We start from the raw sequence: 13,876 nt of genomic DNA, 5'->3' as shown, positions 1-13,876 counted from the left end.
CAGTTATTCCTAAGGCCACCTGTTCCCAATATGCCACCATCATGGACCCTCCGAGTCCACCAGGGCACAACAGATTCATGTGTGCACACGTTGTGGGTGACTTCCTGATGAAAGCTGCTTGCGAAGGCACCTTGAAGTGGCTGTATTTGTTCAACAACAACACTAGATGCTGAGGAGAGGATTGTGGGAACTAAACCACAAGAACCGATGAGAATGAAGGGAAACAGACCCAGGTTTCATGCAAATGTCCTTACAGCAAAGAAAGGACAGAATCAGACACTAGCAGAAATAGATATGGAAGAGACTCGAAAGAAAATGTCTTAGGTGAGGACAGCAGCTATTTGATTGAAAGGGACCCTGGCAAGTTTTTTTGTTTTGTTTTGTTTTTTAAATACTTCCACTTATAAAATCCTTATGGATGCTCAAAAACAAATTCTCTTTGCCTGGAGCCTGGACTTTTCCCATTGGTAAACACTTTTCCTCTCTTTGCTTCTTATGACTCATGAGCCAACATGAGAATAAACCATTTACTGTTTTTTCAGGAGTGTCAGCGATGATGCCATCAAAGGCATCACCACAGCTCTCGTAGCAGAGCTTGGGTTCCCTCTGCTGGTTGAAGAGCAGATTCACAACAAAACAATGATGATGTTATTACTATTAATTTGTATAGCAGAGTATTAGGCCCCAAGTATCTAAGTACTTATATAGTCCCCATCACCAGAATGCTAGGGCTGAAATAAGTAGCACTGGGGCTGACATTAAAAAAACTGTCTTCCCTTTCTCTCTTCAGATAATAGAGGAAGTTCAACTTCAGTGACATCCCATTGGAAGAAAAATAGAGGATACCAAATAGTAGTGAGGAATGTTATAATGGTTATAGCAGAGTCCCAGTTCTGCCACTTAACCTCTTTGTCTCAGCTTCCATATCTATAAAAGTGCGGCTACTAATAAGAATAGCTATTTCACGGGGCTACTGCGAGTTCTAATTAACCTTTTCATGCCCGATTCTTTGTAATCTTATTTGTAAAATGTGCCACTTTGGTGGCCTCTAGAATTAAGTGACAGATTTGTAGATGCTTTTGGAACCTTTGTGATAAAAGACCCTATTCATGCAAAGTATTTTTAAAATAAAATAAAGTATGGAGAGAACCAGAGGCTACCTACACCCAACTTGCAACAGATTGAGGTAGTAATGATCTGGCAGACAGAGCCAAGAGTAGGGTGGTATATATGCTAATGACACAGGTTATCCAGGTGAGACAAGACCAGGGAGTGTTGTGAGGGGCTCCAGAAGGGTCCAGCAAAACTAGGAACAATGGAAAACAAAATGGTAGATGAAATTCTTCCATGATAACTGCTAGGTGGCACACATTGGAAGGACAATTTCAAGTGACCTGCTCACACTGACAGGCTCTGGAAACTAGTAACGTAGCAGGAAAGAAGTCTAAGTGCCACAGCAGATAAATCAACAAGGCTACCAGTGCAACAGGCAACATAGTGAGAACTGGAACGAAGAGGTGAGGCTGCATAAGGGGACAGAATAATAACTACAAGGCCATTACATAAATAGATGCATATACTAGCTGATCCGCAATACACCTGCACATGACAGAGAAAAATCTAACTACAGCCCCATCTCCAACCTTTCCTTCCTAAGTAAAAGTCATTGATGGTTTGTCTACATGCTGGTTTTGCACTGATTTAACTCCACCAGTTTAGAAACCAATATATGTAAAGGATGCAGTCTCCTAGCATGGGCACAGTTAAACTGGTATCAGTGCCAATACTGGCAGTAGCTATACCAACGTAAGCACATCAATAACCATGTAACCACAACCATACAGTGGGGGAGGAGGTGGGGGAAAACAATGTTGTACTGATTTAACAAGACGGCCTTCCAAACGAGTATAGTCAGTCAAATTGGTACAAAAGCGTGCATAGATAAGCCTTGGGAAAATAGAGACAACCCAGCTGCAGCAACATGTGTGACATCAGCCTATGAAGTGACTCAGACACTTCACAAGCAAAATTTAGCATGAGATATTCTAGAGAAACAGCCCTAGTAGCACTGGCATCTTGGAAGGAAGGGATGGAGACAGATGGAGAAATCAGTGTTTGAAGAATCCACAGCTGGAGTCACAAAGACAAGACAAATGACAAGGGATTATCCAAACCCCTCCTTTCCCATCTTTAATTTTTTAAAAATCAGAATAACCCCCCTAAAACTGACATGGTCATAAAAATTTCTTCTGTGGCCCTTAATGCCAATCAATAATGGCTTGCATCAAGTGGCCACTTCCACTGAGTCTTGGAGTGTTACTCAAGCCAGAAGGTGCCTGAGATGCCAAGTGAACCAGGTCTCCCATGGAGATGGGCCATCCCCCTTGACCTTCTCTCCTGCTCCTTTGTCAGATTTGTGTCTAATTTGATTGGAAGCTTCCCTGGCCAAGAACCTGCCATAGCAAATCTCTGAAGTGCCCAGCATACTTCAGGATCCTAGAGAAATAATAATACAGGTGTGTCCTGAACTCCACTCCTCTGAGCTGGCGGGTTCAGACTCTGCACTTTTCTTCTTCTCTCCCCCAAACTACAGAACCCAGAAGATCCACCTCAATATGTTCTTCTAAAGAACAAGCAGTAACTTCCCCAGAAACTAACTTTTTCCAGGTAGACTCACTGTTGGGTGAAGGGCCAACTAATTCATTTGGTCCAGTTAGGCCTTGAGGGACCTTTGCCATATAGGACCTGCCAAGGAGATCCTTGAATACTCCATCTGTCCTCAGGGCCCTGTGAACCCAGCATACTTCTGGAAGAGGCATATGTAGTCCTTTCACAAATTGGAGAGCCCATAGAGTAAGGTGACCAAGCCAGGAGATATACTCAGGTGTGCGCTGAGAAATACAAGCAACTCCCCCACATCATACCCGAGCCTAAAACAAGTGGCCCCTTCCCACTCTTTAGGTCCATCAACAGGTGAGGCAGAGCCCAGTTAACTTTACAGCCTTTGGTGAGTAGCCTGAAGTTTTCACCTCTCAACTCCACCTGCCCTTAGTCCAGATCTCCTGTCTCTTGGCATGTCCTGATCTCCCCTTTCCTCTAGATTCCCTATATCTTCCATCCTGGAGTCTCCAGCTGTACTGAGTCCCACCTCCTTCCCCGATTTCTCTCTTCCCTGAATTCTGTCCCTGACCACCCCCAGCAATGTGGGAACCCTTCATAAGGGTTTCTTCCTAGATATTACATTCATCCAACCAAACACACACAAACACTGATCCATTTCACTCTTCCACCAAGGCTAGACACAAAATCCCGATTCCTTCTGTGGAGTGCCCTGGCTGCCAGTGGGACTCCACCATTCACCAATGGTGAAAAGAGCTCAGCCAGGAAGAGTATTCTTCTGGACATGCTCCTAAACCCAGCTCCACACCTCTTCCCAATTACTGCAGCTGGCAAGGGATATGCTGTCACTGGTTTCACAGAGTTCTGGAAGCCTGAGCAGAGTAGCACATAAAGAGAGTCAGTCTGCTGCCCCCAGCAGGATGGATACTCTGGGTTGGGTGATCTGGAGGGCTGGCTCACAATAGCATTAGAGACAGAGGCAGCATACGAGGAAGATCACCCTAGTGGTTGTGACAGCAAGCCCTAAAAGGTGATGTTCAATCAATCTATGCCTAAGCCCAGGGCCATCCCTGGACATTGTGGTGCCCTACGCAGCCCCCTACACAAGGGGTGTGTGTGTGTGTGCGCGCGCGCACGCGCGCACGCTCTGCCCCCAAGGTCTTTAGGAGTCGGGGGGAAACATAGCTCAGGGGAAAGGGTGGAGTGGGGGCAGAGCAGGGGCGGGGGGCAGCTTTCCTGGCCACCTCAGCCAGCTGCAGGAACAGGCTGGCCACTGGAACAGCATGCAGCTGCATAGGGCACCAGGAAATTTGGGGCAATTTGGTGCCCCAAATTTCCTGGTGCCCTATGCAGCTGCTTAGTTTGCGTATGGGTAAGGACGACCTTGCCTAAGCCCATCCCGAGAAAGAAAGAAGCTGGTACTCACTTGGAAGATGCCATTACAGGATCATCTGCCCAGCCTCCTTGCCGGCGTGGGGGTTTAGGTGGGGGGCCCTTTAAGAATAAGAGAGACACACAAGAAAGAGGATATGTTATACGCAGTTCCAACCAGACCACCTCATACTCTGTTCACTCATATTGACCCCTGCAGAGGATTACCTGGCAAGAAGTTTGAGTCCAACACTGAGGTGCTGTTTTTAAACAGAGTTTTACAAAACAAATGAACAGAAATGTTGCAAGGCAGGTTTTAAAGTGTCTGAGACAACAGGATGCATCACTCTATCCAGGAACCGAGCTGAGTCTCAGGTTCACGTACACGAAGCTCAGATGCTGCCTAGCCAAAACATGCCAGGTATGGTGGCAGTCCAGCATGTGGGTACTGCCCTCTCCAGGAAGGTACATCTGCAGTTTAGTATTGTTAAACTCACACATTTTTGTTTCATATCGTAAGTGCATAACAAATTAACACACGCCCTATGCCCAAGGAGCTCTCTGTTCAAGACAGGCAGACGGACAGGACAAGACACAGGTACATTAGGAGACTGAATTGGACTTTTAGAAGATAATTATTCCTATTTTCTTGCTCCTTCCTATGATGTGCCTTGTGGCCATGGCAATAGGCAGGTGGGGATGTGGCTCAGGGATTGGAATAAGAATTTCTGAGACCATAAGGGGAGCCAGTAGGCCACTGTTCTGTGTGTCCAGCCCATGCCCCCTGCAGCTTTGGGCTCCATTCCCCTCTCCCAGGGTACTGAAGTACCTGATATGGCAGAGGCCTTAGCAGTTTGCATGACACGAAGTAGTGTGTGAGGTGAGGCAGGGCAAACAATTTCAGATTTTCATAGCACCAAAGGACGCTGTCCAGAAAAAGCAGGAGGGCTACAGAGATTCGTAAGACTACAGCACCAAATGTGGAGACAGACAGTAACCCTAAGGGAGCTTCAACCCTTAGGCAGGGGTAGTTAACTTTAGTTAAGAAAGGGGAAGAAATGAATGAATACTGAAGATTTCCTGGTCTCAGAGTGAGGGGTGGGGGAAGAGGATAACTCTGAGACAAGGCCGGCCAAGGGTCTCTTGCTTCTCAATGAGGAAAGGCTGGTGGTAACCCTGAGGCAGAGGGTCTCCTCTGTTTGTTTCTAGAAAACAGAAGTATTGTTTGAGAGAGTGTGGGAAATGGACACAGCCTGCCAAGGGCAACTGCTGCCGGCTGTAAGGAGGGGGCACGACCCTGCATAGCTCCTCAGGAGGAGCAAAAAATAGGCACTCTCCAAAAATAAACAGGGAACAGAAATGAGCTGGGAGCCGCAGTCCCAAAATACTGGCTTTCTTTAGCAAAGGGAGCGCGGGAGGGCAGAGGGATAGGCAGGGAACGTGAAGTGCAGGAAATGGCATCCTTATATGGGTTCATCCGCAGGGGACAGAGCTCAGTCGACTGGAATGACCATGTCACAGAATCCAAAGCCTTCAGGGCCCCAAGTGAATGAAGTTTTCTGATCTTTACACAATTCCCCCAGATTCTTAAGATGCCAAACTACAGAAGAGGCTGCAGTGCCAAAAAAGGAGCATTTTGAATTTACGTTATTTGTGTGCTCCTGAGCCCAGAAAAAAAAAAAAAAAGGGGAAAAACCACACCACATATGGGCGTGCATGCCACATACAAAAAACCCTACACACACCCCACCCCTACATCTCCTCACACAACTGTCCTTTCCCACACATGCAACCCTGACCCCCTCCACCCCGCTCAGATCCCTCCACAGCTCTACACAATCCCACAGACAGCCTACAGTCCATGTCCCCCAGACATACAGCCCCAGCACAGTCACATTCAAAAACACCTCAAGGGTCTGATGAGTTACATGAATGCTGCCAAATAGTCCAGGGGACAGAACCAAGGGAGGACCCAATACCTCCAGCCTCTGCCCCAGATCGCATTTCCCAGAGTACTTGGGGTTTAATCGCAAACTATCAAGGTCAACATTCAGGTTCAAGGTTGCTTCAGCTCAGGCACCCAACATTAGAAGGTACTTCTGAAAACATGCCCTGGTCTATGACCAAGACATGACTTCACTGTGTAACTGGGGTTTAACCCCACTGCCTCACCCACTTTACAACCTCTCTCCACTGAACACAGAGACCATGTGGCTCTTAAAGTGCAGAACACTAACCCTCCACTATTCCTACAGCCCTGTATTCCTGTTGCAATAAGACCAGTAATTCTTTCAGGATTACCTACAAGGAATATTCAGCCACAATGATGGCCAGGTCAAGAATCAGTTGAGGATCATTGGCTTTATCTTTGTCTCTTTGCCTGAAAAGTACCATAACTAGATTAGTGTACCATATACATTTTTAAAAATAGTGATTTGCATTTATTCATAGGTTTTAAGACCAGAAGGGACCACTGTGATTATCTAGTCTGACCTCCAGTATAACTCAGGCCATAGGACTTCTATGAATTAATACCTAATTGAAATATTCATATTTTTTAGAAAAAAAATTCTAATCTTGATTAAAAATTTTCCAGTAAGGGTGAATCCACCACATCCCTTGTTGCAATAATTAATTAATTATACAACATCATTTATCCAAAAATTTCAGTGTTCTACAAATTAAGATGCAAGCATCATGTCACACATCACCAAAATGCAGCCACTTCTGAGGTGGATGTGGCTGCCTCAAGTAGCCCTGAATAAGAACTCAAGACAAAACTAAAATGAATGTAATGTCCATTTGAAACTTCACATAGAGTTTAGGGATACAGTTCTGGTGTAGTGGCCAAATTCCAACCTAGATACCCCAATTTTTATGAAGTGGGCTGTAGGATTTTTAATGACCAAAAATGATCAAGACCTCTGTGCCCCTTAGTTAGGTGCCTAAATAAGTGAATGGACTTTCAAAATGATGAGCAGTTCTCAATGGGTGTCACCCTGGTTTATTGGTGGACAACTTTCTAGTGTAGCTTTTCCCATTTCTTTGCATGTTTATAACATACTTTATTCTCTTTAGCCTCTTTGGCTGCATTAATTAGGGGGGCTGGTCTACACTACAAAGGTTAGGTCAGTTTAAATACATTGTCCAGGTCTACAAAAAAATTTCACACCCTGTGTAACATAATTAAGCTGACCTAAGTCCTGGTACAGACACTGTTAGGTCAACAGGAGAATTTTTCCATTGACCCAGATACTGCCTCTTGGACAGGGGGATTTACTACAGTGACGGAAGAACTCCTTTCATTGCTGTACAAAGTGTCTACGCTATAGTGGCGCAGCTGCGCTGCCAAAGCGTTTCTAGTACAGAAATATCCTATTTTGGTTTTCTTGATGCCCTTAGCTCTTTCCAGGTTTTAACTAAATTATATATTCTTGGTCAGATACCCATTTCCAGAAGCTGTCTTACCTTCAGTCCCTGGAAAATGGCCCTTGCACATTAAAGGACCAAGCCACGACCAATTTTTTTTTTTTTTCCCTACAGGGATTCAGTCTGCTGTGTCTTTGTGATTGTGCCTTTCAAGGATTCCCCAGACCTCCTTCCTCACCGGTAGAGTTTAAATACAATCTATTGCATGTTGCTCACTGCCCCCCATAATTATCTGAATCCTATTAGTCATACCTTGCTAGGAGCTGTGAACCCCTATTCCTCACTATGCTGAATTCAAACAACTAGTGGTCATTGGCTCCTTCCTACTATTCTCAGTTAGTTCCTCTTCCTTGTCAGATAGCAGTAATTCTAGGGTGGCTTCTGCTCTGCTCCCTAAATCACTGGGGGGGTTTCCAGACTCCTATTAACTTGTGCCTCAACAGCTGCAGAGGTAAAGGAGCTGTATGGATGCTGGAAGCACCTCAATTGCCTCTCTTTGGAACTTGAAGAACAGGCAAACCTTTCAGAAGATGACTAGTGTTACAGAGGCAGGTTATGGATGCACTGGGTCCTTTCCATAAACAGATTCTCAGAAGGGATTGGAAACGTGGATTCATTTTCCTTCATCACCACAACACCTCTTGGGAACCATCAGCAGGAAATATGAACTCAAACGACACTGACAGTGTGTGTCAGAGGGCACATGGACTTCAATCCCAACCTGAGAGGCCATGATGGTCCATCCCATGCATCTCATACCTCCTACCCAACATCTGATAGAAGCACAAGGCCCAGCTCCCTGCCACAGGCAGTAGCTTTGGGGGTGGAGATCTGGTGGCAGGGGAGATTGTATGTAGATGCCTTGTTTTCATTTAACAACAACCACAGAGTGGAGAGAAAGAAGAACCAGGCTTCAGTTTCAGTCTCCGCAATAAGTTACCTGAGGCTCCTCTACAGCTAAGAAAAGCTGCCTTCTTGGAGAGGGCTTGTGAATTAGTTTTAATTATCACCAAACAAAAGAATTCTGACTCAAATAGCCCCAGTGCCTCTGGGCAGCAACACAAATAAACCAGTCTGTATAGCCACCACACAGAACAAGACATAGGGAAAGCCTGATTCCTTGGTCTGCCCAAACCAACTCCCCTAGCTTCCTAGGATAATGGAGAGTGGTCCCCACTACCAGACCCCCTAGGGGCCTCCCTCTCTTTAGAAGGTTTCAGAGTAGCAGCCGTGTTAGTCTGTATTCGCAAAAAGAAAAGGAATACTTGTGGCACCTTAGAGACTAACAAATTTATTAGAGCATAAGCTTTCGTGAGCTACAGCTAGTGAGCTGTAGCTCACGAAAGCTTATGCTCTAATAAATTTGTTAGTCTCTAAGGTGCCACAAGTACTCCTTTTCTTTTTTCTCTTTAGAAGGTCTTTGTTAGAAAGAAGTAAAGCTGCCTTTAGCAAATCAGTCTCCCAGGAGTTTCCAGGTATCCTAAATCCCTAGATCTTCACTTCCTTAGGACCCTTTTGTCCTAGTAGCTGCTTACTTCCCTTTACTAGGAAAACTGGGTCAGAGGTGATTCAAGATGGCAAGGAACTAATTCAGGGCCCCAAAAGTTCTATACAACCTCACAAAGGGGATAAGCCACAGCAGCCCATGCTGTACAACAGTTGTCAGGATTTCATGCCATGAAACTGTCATATCCAGCTACGTAAATCAAGACCATGTTTCTGCCCTTTCAATAAAGTACACATATTGAAGCATATGGCACCCTGCCCTGCCCTCCTATGGCTTATATCCTTCCCTCTCCCCCTAAATCTATACATTAATGCACTCCCCTCAAGGGCTTATCCTTTCCAACCCTGGGGTTACAGAACAATGTCCCTCCTCACCCCAAGGCGACACAGCAATGCCCCTCCCACCCATCCTGGCTATATACAGAAAGGTCCCTTTATCAGCTTGCTCCTCCCTAGGACTATGTACTGGTAGCAAATGTTCACATCCAGCTATACCCCTCCATCAGCTCCTTTAGTGGGCTCAGGATGGAAGCATTCAAAGCATGAAATAAATGTGTGGAAAAAAATCTTTTAATAAACCTATTTCCCATGGGATGCTCAGTGTCTGTCCCTCCTCCCCACCCAGGGGAGCTGCTGAGTAACTCAACAGCCAGGCCAGTTGAACAGGGAGGATGCTACAAAAAAGGCTGGGAAACGTGGCTGATTAGAAGAGCTATTTTGGTGAGAATGAAGGAAGATGTCATTGAAAGGCCAATAGATAACCTCAACGAGCTGAAAATAACTGCCCTGCTGGCTGGCCACTTGGGGTTCCAGGGGGAGTGGGAGAGAGGCAGTACAGGGCCTTGGGGAGCACCAGGTCATATGATGCTGGGGCTCACACTGGGGAAGTTGGCCTAATTAGGGAACATGAGTTAGTTGCATTTTTCAGATTCCTCCTGGAGAATCTGGCCAACTTCCAGCTGAGCAGGCCCAGGAATGGCTGGGAGTCCAGTATGTCTGCAGGCAACAGAGACCCACATGGAAAGAGAAGCAAGTCCACTTCAAAAATATACAGGTGTAAGAGCCCACGACTTCCAAAACACTGGCTCCCCTCTGGTGGATGATGAGTCTCCTAATAGCAGATAGCCAGCAGAATCTTCTGGACATGGCAGGTAAGTTCAGCCTAGTCCAGGACAAACATGTTTGCCAAGCAAATCTGGGAGGGAATTCACAACTGAAAACACCGCCAAGAAATACAGCCTTGGAGCTGGCACTCATTTCTCTTGGGCTCTGTTGAGATGCCTCTCACTGTGAGAGCTATCAACTCCCACCCCAACACCACACCAAACCATGCAAAGCTTTGGTAGCATGTCCCATACCAAGAGGGGTTAGCCTTAACTGAGGGCTCCTCCACTGTCGAGCATCATGGGGGATAGCAGAACCCTACAGAGCAAGAGATTGTAATTAAATTGTTAGATATGTGGGGTAGAAGCTGTCTTTTTGTTCTGTTTGTACAGCACCTAGCACAATGGGGTCCTGGTCCATGTCTGGGGCTCCTATGCACTACAACAATACAAATAATAACTAATAAGAAGAACTGAAGTATCTTGTGGGAGCAAGACAGGACTCCTTCAGTTCTAAACTTCTCAGACCAGAGGGTATTCGGAAAGCACCTAGCAGAGCTGGTGCTTCCTCAAAATAAATAAATAATCCCCCACTGGGATAAACCCACTGCTGGCCATATGCAACAACAGATTCAAAAGCATCTTACTCGGCCTTCTGTAACTCTCAGACTGGAGTGCCGAAGGGTCAATATTTAGGTTCTGAGAAACTTTGGGGGTGGCTAATGGAATCACATTAAAGTTTACCATGTAAACAGAGCTGGGAATCCAAATACAGAGCGAGGTGCTTGAACAAGAACTGGGCAAGAAAACAACACTGTTTCACTTTCTGCTTTCTCTGATCCTGCAAAGTCTCACCCAGGTGAGCAAGCCACAGTCACACTAGTAATGCTATTGATTTTAACGGGGCTTCTCACCTGCACGATCAGGCCCGTACGAAGTTATACATGTAAAGTACTTTGCTTTATATTCTCCTCATCTGTTTCCATCAATAGCTCACATTATTAATCATGATTGCGTTCCTGATAATGATCAGTTTAATTTAAATAATAATAATAAGCAGCACTTTTCCAGCTGCTTGACTAATATTAGTCAGTCAATCTCCACACAACATTATCCCCACTTAACAAAAGGGGATTAAGGCACAGATTGGAGAAGGGACTTGTCCAAGGTCACACATCAAATCTGTGGCAGAGCAGGAACAGAACCAAGGAGTCTTGGTTCCCACTCCTTTTCTCACTCCTCCAACACACTTTGCCCCTCCAGATTAACTATGTTCTCTTCCTCACCACAAAGCTGAGATAGACCCTTTATTATTCCATTGACCAATCTCACATCCCTTTGCTGTGTCCTAGGCAGCCTTGGAAAGCACAGCCCAATGACTGGTTGAACCTGGCAGGCATTCAAATCTGAGCCGGGGATGCAGAACACTTCCTGGAGCAGGCAGAAAGATGGAGGGCAGGACTTCAGCAGACACATTCACACAAAGAGCACACATGCTGCTGGTTCAATAATCTTCAGCCCCCAGTGGGGAACATAGCTAATACAGGAAGAGCCCAGATTATAAACACTCAATGCAGCCCAAAGGGAGTTCAGAGAAGGGCTATATGAGTCATCAGGGCGATGGAGGGGCCAACTTCAAACTGATGATTAAAGAAGCTAAGTATTTCAGCTTGGCTGAGCAATGACTAAGGGAGGGATGTATTGTAGCTGCAGAAGTTTGTGGTCACACTTGATAGTTAGGTTCCATTTATAATAGTCTTATAAAGGGTTAATAAATGATAAATAGAGATTATAAACATTTTATAGACACAAGTAGTTGGCATTACAGATAAGCCACTTACTGATCCATGAGACCTTACAGCAATTAACCATTTATTTTCCTGTTATAAATTTATAAATGTAACCTCAATATAAAGAATGACCAGGTATCAGAAGGGTATAAACCCTAGGGAAGGAAGGCCAGGATTTAGACCAGGTGGTCCTAAAGTATTTCATAGCAATGATCATTCTCACTAGAACAATCGCCTCCTTGATACCTCCTCTCCCTCCCATCACACATCATCTCTAGCAACAACTGCTCACATGGAAAAGTCCTCTCAGGAAAATATTGTTAGTTTATTTTAATGAAATGTAGCAGCCAGGAGGAGCTAGTACCATCGGACCAGCCAGCTCTCCAGATTCCCAGCAAGTGCTCAATAGGACCTGGCTTGGGAACCACTGATTTAGGGTGATACAGGGGGATGTAATTAGATCTAACCAGACAGAATTAAAAGGATGAAGATTTAGGCCGATTCTCTTCCCCGCAGCAAGAAGAAAGTCTGTGGAATCATCCCCCAAGGGAAGTCCCATCACTTGAGACAGTGAAGACTACTTGGGACACAACCTTGGGCTTCTAATATAGGGAACGATCCTGCCCTGACCTAGCAGGAGAATGGGTGAACTAGGTGGATCTTTCTTACCATTAACTGTTATGATACTATGAAAAGAAAACTGTGAACTGCAGTGCTGTTTCTCTCTCTATGACTGGCATCAGGCCAACTGAGAGTAACATCCTGTGACCAGAAGTAATGAGGTGAGAGGCAGAGTTTCCTTCCTGGACTTTAGCCTTCACACATAACCCCTCCAGAATGGGACCTCATACAGGCTTCCTAGGATTGGAATAAAAAACCCAAAGAAAGAGCTGATCCCCCATAGCTTTGATTCAGCAGACAATTAACAAGTGAGGACCTGGCAACCGGTGGTGTTCTGACTGTTAAGTGGCAGGCACAGTCATTTCTCTGTTGAGCTGCCTCATGCACAGTAGTTCCCACCACATGCAGAGGGCTTGACACCAAGCTGCTAAACACCCTCAACTCCCACAGACTTCAATGCAATCAACCTTGTAGGATCAGGCCCAGAGGCACTGGCCTTAGGAAGAAATTCACATGACAGCAGACCAATAAGATACCATGCTTATCAGCTGGTATTTAACCAGATAGCTCAGAGAAGCCTTGGGAGGAAGGCAGCATCTGCTCTGAAAAGACATTCCTGTTTGGAGAGGATGCAACCCATTTCCCCCTCATCTCTGGACTGAGGCAGGAAGCACTCCTTCCAAGCTATGGAGCTCAGCAGTACTGCTGGCGGTGAGGGAGAAGAAAGGATGGCCACTCCAACTTCCCTCCAGGGCTCAGCCCTTGCAGAATGCCCAGCTCCTTCTGGCGAGGGGAGTGAGAGACCAGCTAGGACATGCCATGCTACCACTAGGGTACTGGGATAGTGTTTTCTCCTCTCTACCTTTCTTCAGCTAAAAGAAGCTTTTGCATTTCTAATATACACAATAAGCAGCTTTAGCCAGGAGGACTGGGCAACAGTGACTCCTGACAGGCAGAAACTACACAAGACTCGTAGCCCTGAAGCTTTTCAGAAAATTCAGAAGCATTTCCAAGCTTCCCCCCAGGAAACAATTGCCCATTTGATGAGTTTCTAGTACATCCTGAACAGCAGTCAGGACTCCCTTTTCTAAATGAATTCTGTGAAATTTGCAGGAATGCCTTTTAGTTATGGTAAATCCATACAGGAGAGCACTAATGAAAATGCAGCTCCTTCATGTAACTCAGGAGCTCAGCACGAAACCCAAACTTGCCCGATTCCCTCCAGGCGATAACATTTCCCAAGGAGCCGGTGCAGTGAGAACGCAAGGGGTGCAACCAAGTTCCCGGGGCAGAAGAATATCACGAAAAGGATACAGGCACACATCCTAGCTAAAACCCAGTTTGTCTATTGACTGGCCTCCTCCAGCAGGACTCCATGACTCCTAAAGGGGAGCTTTCACACTAGGGCATCCTGCCAAGCATACCACAGATTAAATC

General features: G+C 45.7%; 1 protein-coding gene across 4 annotated transcripts in view; it reads right to left on the bottom strand.

Annotated features, from left to right (window-relative positions):
- Positions 1-13,876, bottom strand: part of IFT43 (intraflagellar transport 43) — a 70,192-nt gene that overhangs the window by 33,186 nt on the left and 23,130 nt on the right. For all 4 annotated transcript variants that reach the window (XM_043516218.1, XM_043516219.1, XM_043516217.1 and 1 more), the window contains one exon: positions 4,046-4,113. In XM_043516218.1, the coding sequence (XP_043372153.1) occupies positions 4,046-4,113 (68 nt within the window). The remainder of the gene's footprint in view (positions 1-4,045; positions 4,114-13,876) is intronic.

The sequence above is a fragment of the Dermochelys coriacea genome, chromosome 6 (genome assembly GCF_009764565.3).
Source record: "Dermochelys coriacea isolate rDerCor1 chromosome 6, rDerCor1.pri.v4, whole genome shotgun sequence".
Lineage (NCBI taxonomy): Eukaryota > Metazoa > Chordata > Testudines > Dermochelyidae > Dermochelys > Dermochelys coriacea.
Note: the sequence above shows the minus strand (reverse complement) of the source record. Positions and strands in the feature narration are given on the sequence as shown.